Below are 24778 nucleotides of genomic sequence, written 5' to 3'. Positions count from 1 at the left end.
GCTTATCTCTACAATAAAAATTAGCCAGGTGTGGTGGCATGTGCCTATAGTTCCAGCTACTTGGAAGGCTGAGGAGGAAGGATCGTCAGAACCCAACAGGTCAAGGCTGCAGTGACCGAGAGCATGCCACTGCCCTCTAGCCTGGGTGACAGAGTGAGACTCCAACTCAAAAAAAAAAAAAAGTCAGCTGGGCATAATGGCTCTTGCCTTTATTCCCAGCACTTTGCGAGGCCAAGGTGGGAGGATTGCTTGAGCCAGGGAGTTCAAGACCAGCCTGGGCAATATAGTGAGACCTCATCTCTACCCCCCCATCCCCCCACACACACACACACATCAACAAATTAGTCAGGTGTGGTACCACGCACCTGAAGTCCCAGCTACTGGAGGGGCCAAAGCAGAAGGGTCACCTGAGCCCAGGAGGTCGAGGCTGCCGTGAGCCATGATCATGGCACTGCACGCCAGCCTGGGCGACAGAGCAAAACCCCGACTCAAAAAAAAAATTAATTTGAATATAATGAATTTAGGAAGACAGCATGTAAGAAGTGTTGGGTCCCCTAATATGGTGGAGACACCTTGGGCAGGGATAGCCTGGGGCAGAGGATGCCAGAGGGAAGGATGAACTGAGGAGGTGGGGGAGGTGCCTCCTCGCCCACTTTAGCCAGCGCACCCCTCTTCCTCATTTTCTCCAGGGCACCTCCTCTATTGTCTATTTTATAAATTGATCTTATGAACCCAATATATTTTTTGAATAAAAGATTTCTGGTGCTTTTTTTAAAAAGCCATTTAACTAATGAAGAGAAACAAGAGGCCCAAAGAGAGGTGATTTGCCCAAGGTCATATAACAAGAGCATCACACAATTTCTGATCTCACTAATCCAATCACATTCATTAGGGGCTGGGGGGTGCTGCCCGGATGCAGCTGCCCCTGACTGGGCTGTTTAGATATGTATACTCTGGCTCAGCTCCAGCAGCCTCAGTGGGAAGTCACCAGGCTCCTTTAAACAACATTCCACTAGGTCAGGAACAGATGGGTAACCCAAGCCCATCAGGAACCAGAAAATCTCTTGAGAGGGCAAATGCCCAGAACAGGGGGCTCAGGGCGACGGCCCAGCTTGCTGCAAGCCTCACAGTCGAAAACCTTCCTAAAACAACCCCTTGGCTGCCTTGGAGCATAATTTAATCTTCCTTTGATGACTCCGGATCTTGCCCTGCCTCAGGCCACTCTGAGAACATCAATAACTGCTGGGCCCAGGTGGGAAGCAGAGGGGAGGGGCTGGGCCCTGGTTGACCAACTGACCCTGCCCTGTGGTGGTGTTGGGGGGGCAGGGAGCTGGAGAAGACTTCAGGGGAGGGCCCAGTCTGTGCCCTGGGGGCTGGCTGCTGCCTCAGTGGAGAAGGGGACCCAAGAGAAGAATGGAAACACCCCCCTCCCAACCAAGGGGCTCTTCCCTAGTCCCCAGAGCAGGTGGGATGGGGCAGCTTCCAAGGGTCCCTGAAGGTAGGAACAGAAACTAGAGGCAGGCAGGAGTGACATAGATCAGCCTAGGTGATTTTGCTAAGGAAGAGACCAAGTACAGCGCCCTATAGACTTCTAGAAAATGTTGGTTTTAAGGGGCAACGTGTCCTTAGAGCCACACTGCCCCTGCCCTGTCACTTCCTGGCTGAGAGACAGTGGGCAAACCACTTAACCTCTCTTTGTTTCCTAATTTATAATGCTAGAGTAGTAACAGGGCTGCGTGAGAGTTCAGTGAGCCTGGAGTTAGCTGCTAAAAGTCAAGGTCTTAGACCAAAGTCTCTGAAAGGGCTGGAAGAATAAACATGGGGTTGGCTCTCAGGTGAGACTGGATATTTTGCTTTGTTTTGTTTTGGCTACTCCCTACATTTCATGTAAGAAACACATTATCTTTGAATAAAATAATATTCAGAGTAAAAACAAAACAGTAGGGACTATCCTTGAATCCCAGAGGGAAGGAGCTGATCAGAAGCTTGTCCGTTGAGGATGGGCAGAAGGGGGCAGTTCACCTGTGTCAGACACTTGGACAGGGGAGGCCCTGTGTTCTCAGGGACAGATGCAGGTGACATTTTCTGTCTGTGTATGCCCTAACACTTCCTGGAGGCAAATCCCCATGCCCTTACTCAGGAGGTGCCAGGCAAGGGGAGATAGTAGCGTAGAGAATGCCATCTGCTCACGGGTAGCAGCACCTCTCCCACTGGCTATTCTCAGCTCCAAGTCCTCCAAATGTCAACTCAGAGGCTTCCTTAAGGTAAGCAGCTCTGTTAGGCTCAGTCACACCACCTCCCTCCCTGCCCCGGAGCTGGGCTTGGTGGGTCCACAGCACCCTCCCTTCCGGTGATGTTAATCCTCAAAAGAAAGTCAAACATTAGCCGGGGAAACAGCTTATGCCTTATATAAGCCCCCCTGGGGGAGGCACAAACACAGCTTGTTGGAGCTGAGCTGCCCAACTACAGCAGCTGCCGGGCCCTAGGACAGAGCAGGGACCTCAACTACACTGACCACCAGCCTCACTGGACCCAGACCCAGCCACCAGGTGAGGAGGGGTGGAGGGCCCCCAGCCCAAGAATCCAAGAACCCCTGGGAAACTCCAGAAGCCAGGCTCCGCTTCCCCATTGCAACTGGCCAAGCCCCTAATGTCCTCCAAGACCTACATGTGCTCTTTCTGATATTCCGGCATGGTGGGTCCGGCCCCAGGAAATAGCCAAAAGCTGGGAGGCTACAGGCTTAGGGAGGCCTTTCCCAGCAGGCAACCTGAACTTTGCTAACTCTATGTGTCTTCCTGGAGCAATCAGGTATGTCCCACACCCACTCCTGCCATCTGACCTGTGTAGCCAGCATCCAAGACCGGGCCCCTTGGTCCCTGCTATGTGGCCTCATGCATGCATCATGTATGACCAGCCCAGCTGAGCACATACATACTCACACCCACAGGTGCACACTCGCACACACACACAACCACACACCACCCAAGCTCACACAACTGTGCCCTTATGCTCCAGCCTAAATGTGCACATACCTGTAGGCCCCTCTGTGTCCACACACCCACATACCCACAGCTGTGATCCCACAACGCCCCATGTGCCCGCACATGAATCAGATACTACACACCTGAGCCCCCCACATCCTTACACATTCACACATGCACTGCTCCACCCCCCTGGGCCCATACACCCACCTGAGCTCACCCCCTCCCACGTGTGGTTCTGCACTGCTTCAGAGGCCCACACACCACGCACGCAAGTGCCTTGCCCACAGCTCTGGCTTATCTTGACCCAGCGCCATGACCTTCTCTGAGATCCTGGACCGCGTGGGCAGCATGGGTCCCTTCCAGTTCCTGCACGTGGCCCTGCTAGGCTTCCCAATCCTCAACATGGCCAACCACAACCTGCTGCAGATCTTCACAGCCACCACTCCCACCCACCACTGTCGTCCGCCCCCCAACGCCTCCACAGGGCCCTGGGTGCTCCCCATGGGCCCAAATGGGAAGCCTGAGCGATGCCTGCGTTTCGTACATCCGCTCAACGCCAGCCTGCCCGATGACACCCAGAGCGCCACCGAGCCATGCCTGGACGGCTGGGTCTACAACAGCACCAGGGACACCATTGTGACAGAGGTATGCCTGGGAAAACGCCCTCCTCTAACCGCCGGCACACCCCCCCCCAAACATTTCTGCACCACTTGCGGGCAGCAGAGGAAGCTGGGGCCTGGTGTTTTTAGGATCCAAGACAGGTCACTGGGCAGGCAAAGAGGAAGGATCTGGGTAGAGATGCACACCAGCCAAGACCTTTGGCTTCTTCACACTTAGTGTCTAAGCATCTCTCCACCAGACTGCTATTGAGGGCCTGTTCTGTGACATGCATGGTGCTGAACTCTGGGAATATAAAAATGCATCTCTGCTCCCATGGGCATCTACAGCCTAGTAGCACCAATTAATGACAGTACCATACACAAAAGTGTAGAATTACAAAGTAAAAGTGACCTTACACTATGACCACCCCCTGGGGTGGGTGTGGAGGCAGGAAGGAGTGGGTGTTGAAAGAATCCTGCCTAAAATTCTGGAGCTGAGATATGAAATGTGTGCGAGTGCCACACAGTAGGGACCAGGTAACCAGGAAAAGAAGAGAAATTCCATTTTGTGCAAAGTCCCCAAGTTTGGGAGGGTGTGTGGAAAAAGGACTTCATGAGAGTTGAATCACCCTTGAGCAGACCCAGAAAATGTCACACACACACACATACACACACACACACACACACACACACATACACACACACACAAACACAGTTACTCATGGGCTCATCTCTCATTCATTCATTCTTGCACTGATTCACTGACTCACCTGCCATCTCTGGGAATTACAGAGTTAAGTTAGATTCTTCAATCAACTGACAGGTCAGACAGGAGACTGTGATAGGATGAAGATTAGAAATTGGGAATTGGCATTTATTGAACATCTACTAACTGCCAGACACATTTTGGTGCTTTGCAGACATTGTCTTGCTTGACTCCAACATTGATGCTCTGTTGAAGGTGATTTCTGTCTCCCTTTTACAGATCAAAAACAAAAACAAAAAACTAAGACACAGAGAAGGGAAGTGATTGTCCAGTGCTACACAGCTGACCAGTTTCAGAACTGGAATTTAAAGCTAAAACCCATAAGAGGTACAGGGGGACAAATGTTTATGAGGGTTCAAAAGAGGGAGGAGTCATCGGATCCAAGGGAGGCTTCATGGAGGAAGTGGGATCTGAGCAGTGAGCAGAGACCAGTGTTTTCATCCTCCCCTGGGTATTACATGCCCCTTGAGGCAGGATCCTGCTTTTGGTTCATGAGAAGAGCTAGACTGCCGAGCCCTCACCCAGTGCCAGCCCTATGCTGAGCACCCCCACGAGATGCTGTCTCTTCAAGGGAAGTACCATTTGTATCTCTAGTTCACAAAGGAGGAAACTGAGGCTCAACCTGATTTCATGACTTTCCCAGGTTACACATGACTAGAACCTGGAAGAGGTAGGATTTGAATCTAGGACTATCTACATTCAGAGACTGTGTGTCTGTTACTTATTAGTTTAACAAACATGTATAAATAAAGCACTTACTATGTGCCAGACATTGCTCTAAGGGCTTTACAGATATTAAAAACGTTAACCCTCCTAACAGCACAATAAGGTAGTTAGCATCATAATTCCATCTTTCAGGTGGGGAAACAAGCACAGAGAGACTAAGTAACTTGCTCAAGGTCACACTGCCAGTAAGTGGCAGATTTGGGACCTGACCACATGCACATACCTATCTCCAGAGTTGTGCTCCAATCAGTGACATTGGTGCTCTCCTCTGCTCAGAGTATATCTCCTCCCTGTTGTGTTTGCTTTTTCTCCCTGGCATCAAGCATAGTGCTTGAAACCCATCAAGTATCCAAACACTTACTGACTCAATGGTCGGGCACAGAGTCCAAGGGCCCACTAGCCCTGCCTTCTCCCCAGGAGTTAATGAGGACAGGGGCCCACTCCTGGAGGGTGGTGGGCAGCTTGGTGGGATTCCCACATTTCCCAAGACAGGGATTTTTTGCTGCTTCATTCACTGTGTATCCCCAGCACCTAGAATAGTGCCTGGCACAGAGGAGGTGTTTTGTGGAATGAATGAATCTGTACTTTATACACTCAGCATGCCCCAGAAGCCCAGGGGCGGAGTATCTAACGATCCTGGAGGGGGGATCAAGGAAGGATTGCTGGAGTCAGCAAAGCCTGCACTGACTGTGAAGGAGAGGTGAGAGTCAGGGAGCAGGGCACCCCAGACAAAAGGAGCAGTGTGGGAGGAGGAGGGTCAAATGCAAAGTCACAGAAGCTTGAAGAGAACACAGTAGTCAGGACCAGGTGCCAGGGGAAGTCTACAGGACTAAGCAGTGGGGTATGGAGGCTAAGGCAAAGGTGTGGTCTCTGTCCCAAGGGCAATGGGGAGCCATTGAATGTGGCAGGAGAAAGGCACCCTCAGATCACCTCCTAAGGATCATCGTGCTGACCCCCCTCTGGAGAGTGACTTGTGGAGAGTTTTAGTTCAACAGCTGGAAGAACCATTAGCAAGTTGCACAGGGATGTAAGACAAAGATAGCAAGTAGAAAGGACAGTCGGAAGAGATACCAGAGAGGTCAGGCAGTTGAAATCTGAGGGACGTGGTAACTGAATGTAATTGAATGACATGGAGCATGAGGGACAGGGAGGGTGATGAAGATGTCTCAATACTCATAAGTAAGTTTCCAAATGTGTGGGTGACTTGCTGTGCATCTGGGCCCTGAGGAGACAAAGAGGAGTAAAAGCCACCATCCATGACTTCCAAAAACATAGAACCTATCTGAATAAACAAAAAATCCCCTGGGAACAATTAAGCAATAATCATTGCTGACATTTGCTGCACTCTCACCACGTGTCAGATGGATCTGAACGCTTTGCACAAATGAACTCATTTCATCCCCAAAACACTCTGAGGTCAGCGCCTTTATTATCCCATTTCCACAGATGAGGAAACCGAGGGACAAGTCACTGGCCCAAGGCACCACATTTCATACATGATGAACCTGGTAGTCAAGCTCCAGAGCCCACACTCCTCAAGACTGCACAACCCCCCACTCGCCGTCCATGAGGCTGACCGTACTCCCCCAAGGGGATGTTGGGTGGGTGGCCCGTTTACAGATCCTACTTCCCCCTTTTCAGTAGCTCCTCCAGGGAAGGAATCGTATCTCTCCCACTGGTTTCTATCATCACAGAACTAGGTGAGTGGTAAGTGCTCAGTTAACTCTGAATGAAGGGAATGCCCCCTCAGAGCCTGGCAGGAGGGACAGGAGAGACATAGACACTGGTGACTGCTGGGAAGTGGCTCTCTTTCCAGGACATGTCTCAGGAGGGCGCCAGGGAACCTAGCTGAGAGAAGTGGCAGGCCTGGTACCTAGGTAAGCATCCCTTCATGTTCGTGCCAGCTGAGTTCCCAGCAGTTGAGACAGTGTGAATCTCCATCCCAGGGGGTGACCCCCTCAGGGTACTGCACACCCTTCTCTGGGGCAGGTCTGGCTTAGGTCTGCATCAGGCTCTGGCTCCCTGAGGACTCTCAACTGTGAGGGCCTATAGGCAAGTTCCCTGCCCAGCCATGGAAACACTAGTGGCCAGACCCACCCTGCCACTGGCACTGACACAGCAAGAGGAGAGCCCTCTGATTTATCTGTTTATGGTTCGGCCATGGCAAGTCGGGGCTCCGTCTGTGGCGGGGGGTTCTGGTCCCTCTGTGGTAGAGACAGAACAGTGGCTGGACCTTACCTAGGGGTGGATCTCTAGCATGGAGACAGGGAACCAGATGTGCTGGCTCTGGGTGGAGAGTGTGGTAATGAGGAAGGCAGGGGTATTTGGCAATGAGTGAACCCGACCCAGGTGACTGGGGCTAGTGGAGATCAGGGCCCAACTCCCAGAAAGACAGAGTGGGATTGTGAACTAGAGTCAAGCAGCCAGAGTTCAAATCCTGATTCTGCCAATGATTAGGAATGTCACTATCCCCGACGTCTCGGTTTCCTCATCCGTAAAAAGGGATAAGAAAACAAGTATGAGAGTTAAAAGAGACAATACAAGCACAGCACTTAACACAGGGCCTGTCATAAAGCATTTGATTGATGTCAGCTGCTGTCATTGTTGTTAATAGGGATGTCTAAGAACTAGAGGGCCAGTGCCCACCAGAAGAGTAGGGAGATCCCCCAGTAAAAAAGGGCTCTTCCTGGCTCACCCAGGTTCCAATCTTTTGCCTTCCTCCTCAGCCTAGCCCTCCTTTCCTGCTCAGATCCAGCTCCCTCGCAGTCAGCGCTCTGGCAAGTTGACTGCCCTCTCCCACTTCAGTCTCCTCATCTGTAGAATGGGGATTCTAAGGAGCCTTCCTCTTGATGGGGCAGAGAGCCAGAGGACTGAGCTGGTAGAGTGGGCGAGCCCCTGCACTGTGTCTGGGTAGGATCGGATGCAACTTCCCTCCCCCTTCCAATCCCCTAAGCTTTCCTGGCAGGGCTGACCACAAATTCCTTTCTCTTGGTGCAGCAGAGACCAGGTCAGGATTTTTCAGAATGAGCTTTACTAGGACATTAGGAGGAAACAAAGGCCTTTCTTTTAAGTCTGGAAAACATGAGAACACGGATTTTGGGCTCTGGACTCCCTGGAGAGGCACATAGTCCACAGCCCACTCTACTGAACCTCAGCCCTGGGGGCCTCAGTGCCTGGACCTGGTCATGGATGAGCAAGGTGCATCTCTCTAAGACCCCTGGGCTTCTTCTCTGGGCCTTGAGCCTCCCTGTCCTGTTTCCAAGAAGCCCAACCCCCAACATGAGTCCCTGGAGGCCCTGGGTCAGCTGCTGGAGAAGCAGAGAGGTTGCTCAGTGAGTCCTCCCAGGAGCAGGTCTCCACCCTGCCGGGACTCTAGCCAGCTGCTCCTGACCTTCCTCCATCCCTAGTCCCCAATCCTCAGGCTGCTCAACTCCCAGGCCATTCGCCCATCTCTTCTCTCCAGGGGCATTCCTGCTTCACATCCCCACTTGCCCACCTTGAGCCCTGCCCCAGGCCCTTCCTCCACCACTTTTCTCCTAGCCTCTGATCTGACTACTGGTTGAGGATCTGAGAGCCCCACTAAACCACTTTTCTGTCCAGCCTCACCCCTACTGATAGCCCTGACCTAAAAAGCCCTCATCATGTGCACAGGAAGGCCTCAGGACCCTCCTGAGGGCTCTCCAAGGTCAGGAACTCACTCAGTGAGCACCTACTGTATGCAGGACCCTGAGCTGGTGCTTTGCATTGCTTCTCTTGTCACTCTGTGTATTAGGCATTACTGGCCCCATTTTACAGAGAAATACACTGGACTCAGATCCAGAAGGTAGTCTCAGACATGATGGTGGGTCAATCTTTTATAGAAGGAAGGACAGGCCTTAATATGACAATAATAGTAATAATAATAATAATAATAATAATGTGATGATAATAATAACAAGACAGCTATTGTGAATTTAATGCTCATTGTTGGCCAGGTATCATGCTGGGTGCTTTTCATTCCTTGAGTCATTTATAATTCTGAGAAGCAAGCACTAGGTATCTGTCAGTACTGATGAGAAGACTGAGCCATCGAGAGGTTAAGTAACTTGCCCGGGAACACACAGTTACTACGTGGCAGAGTTAGAGAAACATGTCCTTTTCCTCTCCCCAAGATACCTGGTTTGTCCTCTCTGGTCTTTGTGCTCCAGAACAGATTCCCTCAGGGATCCAAGAATGCACAGGAGTAGCAGTGATTCTCCCCCAAGCTAGCGTTGATCTATCTCCAAAAGGCCCCAGGCTAAAGCAGGCTGTCTCCTTGTCCTTGTTCTCAGGCATAGGGAGCATGTGTGTGGTCCCCTGGCAGAGTCACCTACCCCCACACACAGCAGGGTCTCCATCCTACTGATCAAAGTCTTGATCACAAATGGCTTGCCCTGACCCTCTATGGCCCACCCTCTGCCTTACCCTCCGAGGACGCCTCCTGATCTCACTTCGGATGCAGTATCAGTCTCTTGACCTTGACTGTCTCTTCAACTGTGATCCCAGCCTCCCCTAGGCTACACTGTCCGACAGTGAGTCATGGTAATAGCTCCCATGTACGGTGCCCTTCCTTCGGCAGCCCAGGGTTCAGAGCAAAGCACACAGGGAGCTCTGGTCATGGTCAAGAGCACCATCTGGGGTCCAGCAGACCTGAGTTTGAGTCCCTGTCTTGAAATGAACCAAGTCATGCTCGGGCGAGTCACTTACCCTCTAAGCCTCAGGTTCCTTGTCTGTAAAATGGAGATTAACAATAGTATCTACTTTATAAGATTATTGTGGCATTACTTGCAAAGCTTTCTCCTGAGCACAGTGGCCTTTCTTCTTTCTTCCCCACCACCTTCCTGGTATATCAGTCCATAAGGAAAGACATGGCAGTGAGCTTCCTGTCCTTCCCTTCCGGAACCCCAGCTCACTTGAGGCTCAGTTACACTCCAAGAAAGAAAAAAGAAGGCCAAGAACACTGGACTAAGATATGAGGAGCAAGAATGCTATGTGGAGTTGCCAAAAATTGACTGAACGGGTCAGGCAAGGTCATGCAAAGAGCTAAATAGAAGCATAAGGAAGCTGAGTGACTGACTTCTCCCACCAACAAGTTACCTTTCCCTCTCTGGGCCTCATCAGTAAAATAAGTATAATCACCACAGCCCTGTTTACTCATTAATTATTCACTGAACAAACATTAACACTTACTAGATACCAACTACTCTGTTAGCTGTTAAGGAAAAAAAGTCAAATGAGGCATTCTCTGTCCTCAGTGAGGTTACAAAATGCAGGAGAGAAAAACAAGTAAATAAGCAGCCAGAATGCTGTGTAATAGGTGCCCTGTTGAAGGTAAGAACAGGATGCTGGGAATAGAAGGAGACATGATGGGGTCTAGACGTTCTTGTCAATTTATCCATTTCATAAATATTCATTGACCCCCTGCTTGTGCCAGACAACCAGAAAACATGTTTCTAGTACTCTGAAAAGGTAATCTTGACATGAGATTTAAGGGATTGCCAACATTACTGGAATAAAGGCTTCACAACAAGTGCCAAAGCAAAGAGGCACACAGCAGCATGAAGCTTTTGTAGAATCACTAGTCTAACCCGATTAAATTTGAGGACTCCATATGGCCCAGCCTATGTCTGGAGTCACAGTTAAGGGAAACGCAAATCACACTCTCGACACCTTGAATAATAATCAAGCCTTCTGCTATGGGTTTTCTTAACAGGGCTTTTGCAGGAGCTTAACACTGAAAGCATACTGAAATTCTCTCTAAATGTCTCTCTCTCCCAGAAATTTCAAGATGTCTTTAAAAATCTCTCCCATTTGCTCTACACCTGGTTCCTTTATTGCCATGTTCTTCTATTCCCAATCACCCTCCCATCACCATCTATCAGGCCAGTAAATACTTCAAACATTCGGGAATCATGCAGCATGTGTATTTCCTAGGGCCGCCATAACAAAGTGCCATAAATTGTATGGCTTAAAAACAACAGAAATCATATTGTCTCACAGACCTGGAAGCTAGAAATATAAAATCAAGGTGTCAGTATGCTGTCTCTAAATGCTCTCTCACTGGAAGCTGCCTCTTCCAGCTTCTGGTGGTTGCTAGCAATCTTTGGCCTTCATGGGCATTCCTTGGCTTATAGATGCATTGCTCCAGCCTCTGCCTCTGTCAGTAGTAGCATGGTGTCCTCCCTGGACATCTCTTTTCTCTTCTGATAAGGACACTGGTAATAGTGGGTTAAGGGCTCAGTATGACTTAATCATAACTTAACTAAAAACATCTACAACAACCTATTTCCAAATGAGGTACTGGGGTGAGGATTTCAATATATCTTTTGCAGAGAGTGGGGGCACAATTCTGCTTGTAAGGGTTGCACACCTTAGATCTGAGCCCCACAGATTTGTGTTGATCTTCAGGGCACCTAGCCCATTTTTCTCATCAGTTCTTATATGCTTCATTAACCATGAAATCTCTGGAAACAATTTAGAATGCAATTGAAGTCCAATTTTAAAAAATATTTAACCATGAAGCACTCCTCCTTATGAACTTCAAAACTGCCTCAAGGATGATAATCATGCAGTAGATTTTCCATACTAGAAGTTTTTCCAGTCTCATTATAAAGGAAGAATATTCCTCTCCTTCTCACTGATGTGGTTGTTTATGCAGTATACACAGCCTAAACACTGTCCATTCTGGTTTGCGCACATTCTGGTAAAGTGAGGCAGTTCCCCACACAGCATCTGAAGTATGTCTCCCACCCTGTGATTTCTCAGACACTGGTATGTCTCTAACTTCTAAGGCTCCTCATCCCTCTGTTCTTTCTGTAGAATGTTCACGTGTTCAATTTCACAAGTATTTTTGAGTGCCTACTGTGTGTCCTGCACTGTTCTAGACAAAGAAAGTACAGTCGTAAACAAAACAGACTTAAAAATAAACAAATAAAAGCCTTACCCCCATCAAGCTAACGTTCTTAGGGGAGAAACATAAAATAAACCAAAAAGGGGGGATGACGCAGTATGTCTGATGGTATAAGTGCTATAGAGAAAATACAGTAGGGTAGAGAAATGTAGACTGCTGGGGGTTGTTATCATTGTAAATAGGTGGTCAAGGAAGGTCTCATTGAGAAGATAACATTTGAGCAAAAATCTGAAAGAAGGGCAAGCCAAGCAGCTAAGTGGGAGAAGAACATTCCAAGCAAGGAGAGGAGCATATGCCATGGCTCTGAAGTAGGAACATGCTTGACATGATTATAGATCAGCAAGGTGACAAATTCAACAAGAGTGGAGCATACAAGGAAGAGAGTTGTAGCAGGTGACAGCAGAGAGGTACAGGGATAAAGATGGGAGCAGATCCCACAGGACCTCATAGGCCATTGTAAGGATTTTGGCATGTTCTAAACATGACTCAAAGCTTATTCCAGGAAAAGTATTTTCTGTAAACTGTCTGATTATCTGGTAGATACTGACTTTTGACAATCATTCAAAAGCCTACATGCTCACAAGTCCCATAGTAGAAACCGAGACCCAGCAGATTTACCCTCAGAGTGGCCTTAAACTAATCCAGGCATTGACTTTTTTTTTTTTAAACAAAGTCTTGCTGTGTCAACCCAACTGGACTACGGTGGCATAAACATGGGTCAGTGCAGCCTCAATCTCCTGGGCTCAGATAATCCTTCTTCCTCAGCCTCCCTAGTAGCTGGAACTACAGATGCGCCCCACCACGCCTGGCTAGTTATGCAATTTTTTGTAGAAGCAGATCTCTCTATGTTGCCCAAGCTGGTCTTAAACTCTTTGCTTCAAGTCATGCTCCTGCCTCAGCTTCCCAAAGTCTAGGAATTACAAGTGTGAGTCACTGCACCTAGCCAAGATCCTTGATTTCTTAAGGCAGTAAACATCATGGAGGTTGAGATAAAAATCTAACTTCCACTTGCAACTTCTTATGACATGCATCAGACTAGATCATATAGGCTAGATTGCTACAACAAGAGAATCAACATCAATTCATGGCTTGGGGCATATAAAAGCTTCAAGTAAAATCGTTTGCATGTGATAATTTTAAAGGTAAGTAGCATTCTAGGCTGGCAGTGGCTCTGCTCCACAGTGTTGTTTGGGGACTCCGGCTGACAACAGCTCGCTAGAGTTGTTCCGTTGTCACGAATCCCATCAATAAGAAGGGGGAAAGCATGCAAGTCCAGGCCACAGATTCCCTCTTAAGCAAATGAGGTGGCAGTGACACTCCTCTCTTCCATTCACATTTCATTGTCAAGAGCCACACAACCCCACTCAACTACAAGGCCTCCTGGGAAATGTGCATTCACTATGGAAGAAGGGGTGAATGAAGGTAGGTGAATGGTAGACCTTTCTTTTAGGTTTTCCTAAAGGGACTTTACACAACATTCCATAAATTACCAGAAGTCTATCTAGACATCCACAAACATATTCTTCCTCACACCGTGCTATGTACCATTCAGACCCCTTTCCCAACTAGAAGGGACCATCAGGTTTGCGGCCATGCTGGGTACCTCTGAGACAGCTGGAGACTCCACCCCCGCCCCCATCCTCCCTCACTTCCAGATGAGGAAAATAGAAAAGAATTCCCTGGGGTGTGTGGTTTGTCCCCTTTTAGAATATTTTCCTTCCAAAACATTCTTGTAAGGCATTTCTAGTGAATTAAATTCTCCACTTCATTACACAAGTAATTCAGGATGGCTGGAGCAAAGGGTGCATGTTGGGGATTAGCAGATTAGACCAGACAGGTGGGCAGGGGCCAGAGCATGAAAAGCCTCATAAATCTGTGTTAACAGAGCTTTATCTTTACCCAAAGGGTATGAGGAAGCCAGTGAATGCTTGAGGCAAGACAGGAACCTGAATTGAGTTTTCACTGTTCAAGTTATCAGAAAAAGAATGGACAGGAGGGGGTGAGACTGAAAGCCAGGAGACCTGTCAGAAGGTTGTTGCAGGAATCTCTGGGCCTCAATTTCCTCACCTGTAAAATGGGGATGATGTCAGTACCTACATAACAAGGTTGCTGTCATAATAAGATGGTTGCAAAGATTAAAGAAGTTATGACATGAAAAGAGCTTAGAAGAGTGCCAGGTACCTCGAAAATTCTCAACAGCCGGGCTCAGTGGCTCAGCCTGTAATCCCGCACCTTGGGAGGCTGAGGTGAGTGGATTGCCTGAGCCCGTGGGTTTGAGACCCGCCTAGGCAACGTGGTGACCTCATCTCTACAATAAATCAAAAAATCAGCCGGGCATGGTAGCGCGCACCTGTAGTTCCAGCTACCTAGAAGGCTGAGGCAGAAGGTGGAGGCTGCGGTGGCTGGGAGCGGCCACTGCACTCCAGTCTGGGCAACAGAGTGAGACTCCAACTCAAAAAAAAGAAAAAAGAAAACCCTCAACAAATATCGCCTGTCATTACTAATCCAAGTGCAAAATGATGAGGACTACACTAAGACAGTAGTGGTGGAGACAGAAGAATCCAGACTCAAGAAATTTTAAAAGGTTAGGAACTTGCGGATCAAGTAGCTATGGTATGGGAGAAAGAAGGGCCAGGCAGGAGATGGCTACCAGCATGATTTCACTTATATGTGGAATTCTTAAAAGTTGAATTTATAGAAGTAGAGAGTAGAATGATAGTTACCAGAGGCTAAGGGGATAAGTAAGTCTCCAGTCCAGGCGTCAGGGAATGGAGACTTTCTGGTTAAAGGGCACAAACTTTCAGTTAGATGGCAGGAATAATTTTTGAGATCTGTTGCACAGCAGGGTGACTACAGTCAATAATAATGCATTGTATATTTCAAAATAACTAAGAGGGTAACTTTCAAATGTATCACCACAAAAAATGTCACGTAAGTGAGGTGTTGTCAATTAGCTTGATTTAATCACTCCACATTGCATGCACATTATCAAATCATCACACTGTTCTCCATACATGTAATGTAATTATGATTTACCCATTTAAAATAATACAGATTTTTTTAAGATAAAAATTAAAAACAGAGGGTTAACCAGTCACTGAGGTTGGAACCTTAATGAGGAGTGGGAATAAGTTGTGTTGTGTCTGAGACACACCTGTGACCATCATCCAGGTGTTCTCAAGTGGGCTACTGAATCTATGGGTCTGAAGGCCAGAAGAGAGGTTGGGCTAGAGGATGTGGATTTGAAGTCTTCGGCCTAAAATTGTCATTAAAGTCATAGGAACAGATGGCATCGCCTGGGGCAAGTGGATAGGGAGGAGAATCTAAGAGGAGCCCTAGGGAAACTTTAAGGGATAGGCAGACAGGAAGAAGCCCATGGAGGAAAAGGAGGACCAGGTGACTAGCAGGAGGAGAACCGGGCAGAGGGAGAGGTTGGCAGTTTCCACACCTGCCAGAAGCCAAGCCAGGTCAGGGTTCAGGAGGCTCCATTGCACGTAGTAAATGAGAAGCTTCAGTGGCTTTGGGTGAGTGCAGATTCAGTGGACAAGTCATGGTAAAATTGAGAAATGAGGGGGAGATAGGAAGTGCAGCTCCTCATTCAAGGAATTTGGCTTTGGGGCCAGGTGTGGTGGCTTACCCCTATAATCCCAGCACTTTGGGAGGCCGAAGCAGGAGGATCACTTGAACCCAGGAGTTCAAGACCAGCTTGAGTGACATAGCAAGATCAAGTCTCTTTAAAAAAATTTTAATTAGCCGGATGTGGTGGTATGAACCTGTGGTCCTAGCTACCTGAGAGGCTGAGGCGGAAGGACTGCCTGAGTCCAGTGAACATTCGTGGGAGGTTATGCCTGATCTCTACTGAGTTCAAAAGCCTCAGTGAGCTATGATCACACCGCGACACTATAGCCTGAGTGATGGTGAGACCCTATCTTCATAAAAATAAATAAATAAGAGAATTGGCTTTGAAGGGAAAGGATAAATGGATTAAATATGGAAGGAAAGAGGTTTTAAGATGGAAGGATTTGAACACATTCAAATGCCGATAGGAGTTGGGAACGAGTGAGAGAGAGACTGGGTGTGTAGATGAAGACGTAGACAACGGTAGAGAAATGTTCCTATGGAGCAGAGAGAGGAGGTCAAGGGTGCAGGCAGAGGGACTGGCCTTGGCTGTGTGAGGGACAGGAAGGAGGTAAGCAGGGAGCTACAGAGACACAGGTCAGTTCCGAGGGGATGAAGGAGGAGGTAAAGGCCAAACCTGAATGTGGCAGCTGAGCAGACTTCGTAAGCCATACGACAGGCCACACTGCTTGAGAGATGCAGGGCAGGGACCAGAGAGTCACAGGCAGACCCAAGCAGTCCTGGTAGGTAGGGGCCAAGCTCTGGAAAGCCAAGTCAGGGTCCTGGGAGAGGAAGCCTGACTCTGTGAGGGTACGGGCTGGGCATGGCCAAGGCAGTAAGTAGGTCTGCACTGAGCCGGGCTGGCCCTGCCTTTCTCTTGTACAGTGGGACTTGGTGTGCAACTCCAACAAGCTGAAGGAGATGGCCCAGTCTATCTTCATGGCAGGCATACTGATTGGAGGAATCGTGCTTGGAGACCTGTCTGACAGGTGAGACACGTGGGAACAGCCCATGGAGACAACCCCTCCCCACTCTGCTCCACCCACACACTACCCAAAAGGCAGAGAGATGGGGGAGGTGAGTGGAATGGCCCTTGCTGTATGGCCTTGGGCAAGTTCCACTCCTTTTCTGGGCCATAGCCTTCTCTCCACCCGAAAACCGTACAGCTGGCCTTCCTTCCAAGGGAAAAACCTTCAGTTTTTCAGACACAATGTTTGACTGTGTAGCAGTGGAGGCAGGGCGGATGGGCTGTTTATAGATGGATGGTCCTTTGACCTCTGCTCAGTCAGCTAAGCTGGAGTGGATGTAGAAGTGATCACTCATTAACTCAAACCTCTAATTGCAAATTTGTCAAAAAACAGCAATTACCAGAAAGGCTCTGTCTGAGAAGAGAGTTATATTCCCCACAGGGAGACATGGGGGTTGTGGGGCGAGAACAGCCCTTTGCCCCAAAGGCTGCAGAGTCACTGGTCTTGGCAGACACAGGTGGTTAACCCAGCTCCTTCTCTCCTCTGAGCTGCAGATTTGGCCGCAAGACCATTCTGACCTGCAGCTACCTGCTACTGGCAGCCAGTGGCTCCGGTGCAGCCTTCAGCCCCACCCTCCCCATCTACATGGTCTTCCGCTTCCTGTGTGGCTGTGGCATCTCAGGCATTACACTGAGCACCGTCATCTTGAGTGAGCTGCAGGGAGGGAGTTGGGCAGGAGGGCAGAGCCGGGCTTTGGGGAGCACCAGCCAGAAGCCTAAAGAGAGTGGGATCTGGGCCTGGCTGTGACCTTGGTCAGGGTGCTGCTCCTCTCAGGATCTGAGGATCCCTCTGAACTTGACAACGGCAACAAACATAATCATAGCAGCTATCAATACTGGGGACTTGCACCAGGCCTGGAAATCTGCTAGGTGCATGATTTCATTCAGTCCACACTTGCTTGATACTATTGATACTATGATCCTCATTTTCCAGATGAGGAAACTGAGGCAAAACAAAAGAAATTACTTGCCACCAGAGAAGCAGTGGTCTAGAGCGTGGATTTGGGAGTTGGTAGACCTAGATTTGAGCCTCGGCTGCAGCAACTGTAAAATTGGGAGGATGGACCCTTAGGATCAGGATCAGATTGAGTAGTCACATAGAGGCAGGAGCTGGTGCTTCTTCACAGGGAGGGGCCTGGGGCCATGCAGAACCTTAATCTGGCCCTTGGAATCCTCTCACAGATGTGGAGTGGCTGCCCACCCGGATGCGGGCCATCATGTCGACAGCACTTGGGTACTGCTACACCACCGGCCAGTTCATTCTGCCCGGCTTGGCCTACATTATCCCTCAGTGGCGCTGGCTACAGTTAACCGTGTCACTTCCCTTCTTCATCTTCTTCCTGTCATCCTGGTATGTGGCCTTCTCCTCTTCATCTGCCATCTTAGGCCAAAAAGGGGAAGCCCGTGCCTCGACCAGTAACTGTTGGGGAACTGTCTGTCCCCAGGAACCCCCATCCCAGAGTCAGGGAAGGGCACTTCTAAGGAGGAAGAATTATATAAACAAAGGTGAGCTGCAGGAGAGAGGGCATGAGGCCTGTAGCTAAAGAAGCCGAGTGAGTTGAGATAGACAGAACAGGACAGGCTTTGGGAGCATGGAAAGCCAGGGAGGACTCGACCTCATGCCTTCATGTGGAGGAAAGTAGAAGCCACTGAAGGCATCTGTGAGGCTGTAGGCCTGACCTGGTTCTGTTTGTGAAATAACAACACAAAAGGACAGACCCAAGTGGTGGATCAGAAACATTTTGAAGGAAGATTCCAGAGAATGTAGGACTTCTGGATTTCTGGATTTGAAGTATAAAGAAAGGAAATTTCAAAGAGGATCCCCAGCCTGGGGACCTGAGAGAATGGAGACCCAGAGCAGGCAGAGAGCTCATTATTAACCTGTTGAACCCAAGGCCATGTTGAAAGACAGGAAATGAGTCTCTAGAAGGTGGTTGGAGCCAAAAAATGGGAAATCACAGGAAAAGAAGTGAAATCTTGGAGTGACCTTTTATTGAGCATTTACTATGTGCAAGGACTGTTCTGGGCATTGATTTAAATGTCTCTGATCCTCGTGGCTTCTCTGTGTGAGGGGGCACTATTGTCTCCATTTTACAGATAAGGAAACTGAGGTCCAAAAAAGTGAAGCAATTCCCCAAACCTACACAAAAAAGTTCACAACTGGGGATGGGACCTGAGCTTGGAAATGAAAATACAAGCTTCTAGAGGGGATGAGCAATCTGGGAGTGAGAGAGTGAGAGAGATGGTCAGAGGGTCCAGCACTTGGGTTCAGGACATGTCCACAGCTTGGGATGGGAGCAGAGATGGAGCAGTCAGAGTCAGGAGGTAAAATAAGGGTGGGTGGTCAGCAAAGTACCACCCATTCAAGAACTTGAGTCCATCCATCATGTGGCTTGGGGCAAGTCTCACCCACTCTGAGGTAAGATGGAGATAACATTGCCTGTCACCCAGAGTTCCATGGGCCACTGGGTGAGGGAGGCTTACTGATTGGAAGCCACTACTGCCATTATTCTGAGGGAGACAAGGATGGAGTCCAGGCCCTGGCCATGACGTTTGGGAGGAAGTCACTGATAAGTCTGGTGACAGCAAACTCAGAAAACAGTCAGGGTAGGAGGAGAGATAGTGATGGGCCCAAGAAGTTGCCACCATCAGCTGGGGACAGAGGTCTGTGGTCAGGTGGCCAACGTTCACTAACTGAGGGCTTTGCTGGAGCCAGGATGCCTGACCCAGAGCTAGAGCTAACCCCACGTTGGACCAGACTCCTCCAAACACCACTCCTTTCTCCCCACATCTCTGCCCCCTCCATTCCTCTTCACCTAGTGACCCTCGGGAACTGCAAAGGGTGAGCCAACCCCAAAAGCATTTCCCAGGCGCAAGGGAGAGTAGGGGTGACTGCCCATTTGCCAATCGCAAGACCCTGTGCTATGCTCATGCCTCCTCCACCCCCACCCCACCCCCACTCATAGAGTTAGTCCTTTGCAGGGAGAATCAAAGGCTTCTGAAGCCATTCCCTGGGCCACAGTCCTCACCTTAGCCACCAGTTTATTCCTCACCTACTCCTCCCAAGCCACCCTGGGGCTATTGCCCTGCCTCTTCATGTCTTCTGCTCCCAAGAGACTGGGAATGCAGCCCAAGGAAGGCTGGGGAGGTGGATGCACAGGTCCTTCCAGCTGTCCAGCCGTGAATATGCCATCCCCTCCCTGCCCCGACTGCCTTGGCCTAGAGCTTGGGACTCCTAGCTAAGGAAGACACCCAACAATAACAAGCAGCCCTGGAGGGAGGCAAAGTAAAGGCTCTTCTGGAAGGGGGAAAAGAGAATGCTGGAATTTATCCTGGCTGCAGGCAACCCAGGTGCAAAGTTTGGCCAAGTTTAAATTTCATGAAATCTGCAGTAAGGCAGTTCAGCCTTCTGGACCTCCTACCCCTTGGCCCTGGCTGTTGATATTCTTCCAGGATCTCAAAAGGGGTTCTGGAGGCAGGGAGCCACCGTGACTGGACTCTGGCCCCCAGGTGGACACCAGAGTCTATACGCTGGCTGGTCCTGTCTGGAAAGTCCTCGAAGGCCCTGAAGATACTCCAGCGGGTGGCTGCCTTCAATGGCAAGAAGGCGGAGGGAGAAAGGCTCAGCTTGGAGGTAGGGGCCAAGAGGGACTGTAGTCTGGGGTCAGGACCCCTGTGCTCTGCTCTGGGACTGGCCCCTCTCCTTGCCTCTGTTTCCCTGGCTCATGGTCTATACCACATCTGATTCCCTAAGTGAGTTTTCTAGAGGCACCAGACCTGCTTCTCCCTCTCCTTTTCCTGCCCTTCAGCTGATCACTAATGGTACCTTTCTCCCTCCTCTGCCCCAAGGAGCTCAAATTCAACCTGCAGAAGGAGATCTCCTTGGCCAAGGCTAAGTACAGTGCAGTTGACCTGTTTCGGATGCCCATTCTGCGCCGTGTGACCTTCTGTCTTTCCCTGGCCTGGTAACCCTCCAACCCTCCCCCTCCCTGCCCATACCCTGCCAAGGCAGGGATGATGAACAAGGCCTCCATAAGGTTAACTTAAGGCATCTGCAAGACAAGTCAAGGGGTTCCCTCCCCAGACCACCACAGCCCTGGCCCAACCCCAGAAATCTGCTGCATTCCTGCCCCACACTCAGGTCCAGCCATTGGGGTCTGCTTTCCTCTGGGGTCACAACCCCCACCCAGAGGCAAATGCTCCAGACCCCATCACTATGTAGTCTCCCCTGCCTCATAGTGTCCCCATGCTCTGCCTCTCTGTCACTGCCCCCTTCTGGTCCAGCTTTGTCCTCTGGAACCCTACAGGGCTAGGTTGGCCCACTGGGCTTCAGACTTGAAGACAGAAATGTATTTCTCTGGAGTTTTCTCTTCTGTCTTACATCCTACAGCTCCCTCAAAGTCCTTTCTGTGATCTGGTTCTGAGGCCCTTCTCCATCCTGGCCATTCCCATGTGAATAGGATCCAATTTGTCCAGGAACCCCTCAAAAGGATCCCACAATTCTGATGGGGAAAGGTGGAATATCTGGCCCAGGTGTGCATCTTGATGTTCACCTCTCCGATCTGGATGCTAAACTGCTACCCAGTCAAGAGAGAACATCTCCTACCTCCTTCGGTCTCCAAGATCCCTTCTACTCCTGATCCCTAGAGTCAATTATGGGCACCTTTACCACAACACCCAGGACTGTGCCCTTGTCAGACATGGCCAGTCAACCACTGAGCTTCCTCGCTGAGCCCAGATACTTTATCAGAAACCTCAAAACGGCAGTCGAGCAGCCCCTACCATCAGTGGCAGTTGGCACAAGAAATGAAACTATTCACCATCCTGGTGACTAGTATGGGGAATGGCCTCTGCCTGGCTGCATGTGCTAACCAATCTCTCTCTGTCCCTCAGGTTTGCCACCGGCTTTGCCTACTATAGTTTGGCTATGGGTGTGGAAGAATTCGGAGTCAACCTCTATCTCCTCCAGATCATCTTTGGCGGGGTCGACATCCCAGCCAAGTTCATCACCATCGTCTCCTTAAGCTATCTGGGCCGGCACATCACTCAGGCTACTGCCCTGCTCCTAGCAGGAGGGGCCATCTTGGCTCTTACCTTTGTGCCCTTGGGTGAGAGGCTGGGGCTACCCCAGAACCCTCTGAAGGAGGGTGTCACAGGCTGGAAAGTGGGGTGCCAGGGACTGCAGTTCTGCTGGCTCTGCTTCTAATTCACTGTGTTACGTTGAGCAGATTCCTGAACTCTCTGGGGCTCAGTTCAATCATCTAGAAAATAATTCAATTGAGCTAGATGATATCAGATCTCCTTTCCAGATCTGTCTTCGACTGAACTTGTGTCTACTTGTCCCAGTGTGTGGTGTCTGGACAGTGTGAGAAATTGAGTGTGTCCTAAGTAATATCAGGGTAGAGGACAAGTGGAGATGAGCAAACAACAGAGCCCAGTGCTTGAGAAAGACCCCACAACTGACTCCACCATGACCTTGGAAAAGTCACTTTTATTTTGTATAGATATTTATTGGTTGATATGCCTATATCCTTCCAAAGGAACTTGAAGTATTTAAGACATGGACATATACAAATATAAATGGGACTAGGGAATCAGAGCCAGGAGAAAACACAAAAACAGCAGGACACAAGCATGCAAGCATTAGGAATAGCAGAGGGGCTATCACTCAGTCTTAAATTTGGATCTGAGCTTACTGGCAGCCAAAGTAAAAGGGGAGACAGGTTGGCTAAAGAGTAAAAATACTCAGGGACTCCCTAGCCCCAAGACCCACCCTGTGTTCTTCCCTCTACAGACATGCAGACCTTGAGGACCGTACTGGCCGTGTTTGGAAAGGGATGCCTGTCCAGCTCCTTCAGCTGCCTCTTCCTCTATACAAGTGAACTATACCCCACAGTCATCCGGTAGGTGCTGGACGTGGGGCTGAGTTCTGCCAAAGGATATAGGGTCAGGTGGAACTGTGGCATCCTCCTGAACCCTGCCCAGGGGTCCCAGAGCCACCCTTTACAAACTCCAAACACAGGCTGCCAATCCCTGCTCTGAACCCTCCCAGGCAAACAGGTATGGGCATAAGTAACCTGTGGACCCGTGTGGGAAGCATGCTGTCCCCGCTGGTGAAAATCACCGGTGAAGTGCAACCTCTCATCCCCAATATCATCTATGGAATCATCACCCTCCTGGGAGGCAGTGCCGCCCTCTTCCTGCCTGAGACCCTCAATCGGCCCTTGCCAGAGACTATTGAAGACATGGAAAACTGGTCAGTCCTCTGCCTCTGACCCCCATCAGTGCTCCTTCTTGGGGAAGCAGGCCTGGACCCAGAACTTTTCCTGAGCTCTCTATCCCTAGGTCATCACAGACGAAGAAGCCAAAACAGGAACCAGAAGTGGAAAAGGCATCCCAGAGGATCCCTCTGAAGCCTTACGAACCAGGCCTAGGCTCCAGCTGAGGACAACAAAGCCCCCTTTCCCTTCCCTCCAGAGACTGATCCCAGCCAGGTCCTGCCTGCCTCTGAGCTCCTCAGACACCTTGGGGGTGTGGGGACGATGGGTCCATGTTCCTAGAACAAAACCTGAGAGCTTGGTGAAGGTATCTCCACCACCACCAGAGTCCCCATCCCCACCCTGGTCAGATCAAAGTTTCAACCACAGGCTTTCCTATCCCCACCCCTACCCTCATCCTCCCTTCAACCCAGTCCCTGCCATTCTTCTGTCCAGCCCTTCCCCACTGGATACCTTTCCCCACTGTCCTAGCCCTCTTCCCCCTGAAGTCCCCTGGCTCAGTCCTAACAAGACTGACTCCTAACAAGACGTCCTCCCCTTCTTGCCTCCCACCCCTTTCTCCAATGGAAGGTTTCAATAAAAGCTATGGGAACTCAAGTCATGATGCCCAAGAATTGGGGTGGAGGTGGGACCTGGCCACCGTGGGGACATGTGAGCACACACATCCATCCATCTGCACTTGCATGTACCTACAGGCCTCTGTATAGGCACACAGGTACATGCAAGCTGGAGTGACGTGAAGCTGTGCATGCACGTGTGAGTGCTCTGAGGGGTGTGCACACCAGGCCTGTGCATGGAAATACTGTATGTGTGTCTACATAAAGAAGCCGAGGCTCCTCTAATCTGACTCCTCTCCCCTGTTCTCTCCAAATCTCCAATCCATGTCACAGCCCCATGCCCAGCAAACAGTTTTGTCTCCTATTTCACCAAGAAAACTGCAGCCAAAACTGGGCTCTCTTGATGTCTGCAGCCATGTTCCCAGTGCCTTTGCCCACAGCAGAAGGGCCAGTCCTCCCACTGGGGCTCCACATTCAGCCTCTCCCACCAGCAGCCATCCCTTTCCCCTTGAGTCTCTGCCATTCCCTCTTTCTTGGCTCCTTCCCATCATCAATTAAACAAGCCCAGGCCTCTCCCCATCTTAACAAAAAACAAAAACAAACAAGCACTCCCAAGATGCTGTATCTAATCCCAGGAACCACACTGGCTTTTTCTCCCCTTTGAAGTCAAACTTCATAAAAAAGCTATCTGCCTCTTCTGTGTCACTTTTTAACCTCATACAACTCCCTCCTGCGGTACTCTGTCTCCTCCCCCTTCCTCCCGGAAACGGCTTCCACCAAGGACACTCATCACTTCCCATTCTGCATCCATAAGTCACTTTTCTGCTTTTCTTTCTTTCTTTTTTTTTTTTTGAGACAGTGTCTGGCTATGTGACCCAGGCCAGTCTTGAAGTCCTAGCCTCAAGCAATCCTCCCATCTCAGCCTCCCAAAGTGCTAGGATTACAAATGTGAGCCACCACACTCAGTCCATAAGTCACTTTTCATCCCTCCTCCTACTAACCTCTCAGCAGCTTCGGTCCGACTGGTCACTCCCTCCTTCCTTGGTTTCTGAGATGCCTGATGACTGCAGCTCCTCGCACATACTGGCTGTTCCTTCTCAGGCCCCTTTGGGATCGCCTGTAAATGCTACTGTGTTCACTTTGCCTGTCCTGCCTCCGTCCCTCCTCTAAGGGTCCTTGTCCCCAGAATCTGCCGACTGCACAGTTCCATGATTCTCCACTTATGCTCGTGATTGACTAGACCAGAAGGCACTCCAGATCCAAATCTCGTTCCTCACAGGTTGCCTCCAAGGCTG

General features: G+C 49.8%; 1 protein-coding gene across 4 annotated transcripts; it reads left to right on the top strand.

Moving 5' to 3' along the window:
* The first annotated feature begins 2432 nt into the window (after positions 1–2432).
* Positions 2433–23143, top strand: SLC22A8 (solute carrier family 22 member 8). 4 transcript variants are annotated; one of them, XM_008052594.1, is made up of 11 exons: positions 2433–2549; positions 3545–3629; positions 16507–16610; positions 17144–17298; positions 17831–17999; positions 20159–20282; positions 20498–20613; positions 21542–21756; positions 22443–22551; positions 22701–22904; positions 22994–23143. In XM_008052594.1, exons 3-11 carry the CDS (start codon positions 16543–16545, stop codon positions 23091–23093), a joined length of 1260 nt encoding a protein of 419 aa, XP_008050785.1. In that variant the 5' UTR covers positions 2433–2549; positions 3545–3629; positions 16507–16542; the 3' UTR covers positions 23094–23143. The 4 variants fall into 4 exon arrangements, with proteins under 4 accessions (XP_008050785.1, XP_008050784.1, XP_008050783.1 ...); XM_008052593.1 differs by having other exon boundaries at positions 3293–3629; XM_008052592.1 differs by having other exon boundaries at positions 3272–3629.
* Positions 23144–24778: the final 1635 nt, after the last annotated feature.

Source organism: Carlito syrichta, unplaced genomic scaffold (assembly GCF_000164805.1).
Source record: "Carlito syrichta isolate Samal-C Ts95f unplaced genomic scaffold, Tarsius_syrichta-2.0.1 Scaffold283158, whole genome shotgun sequence".
Classification (NCBI taxonomy): domain Eukaryota; kingdom Metazoa; phylum Chordata; class Mammalia; order Primates; family Tarsiidae; genus Carlito; species Carlito syrichta.
Note: the sequence above shows the minus strand (reverse complement) of the source record. Positions and strands in the feature narration are given on the sequence as shown.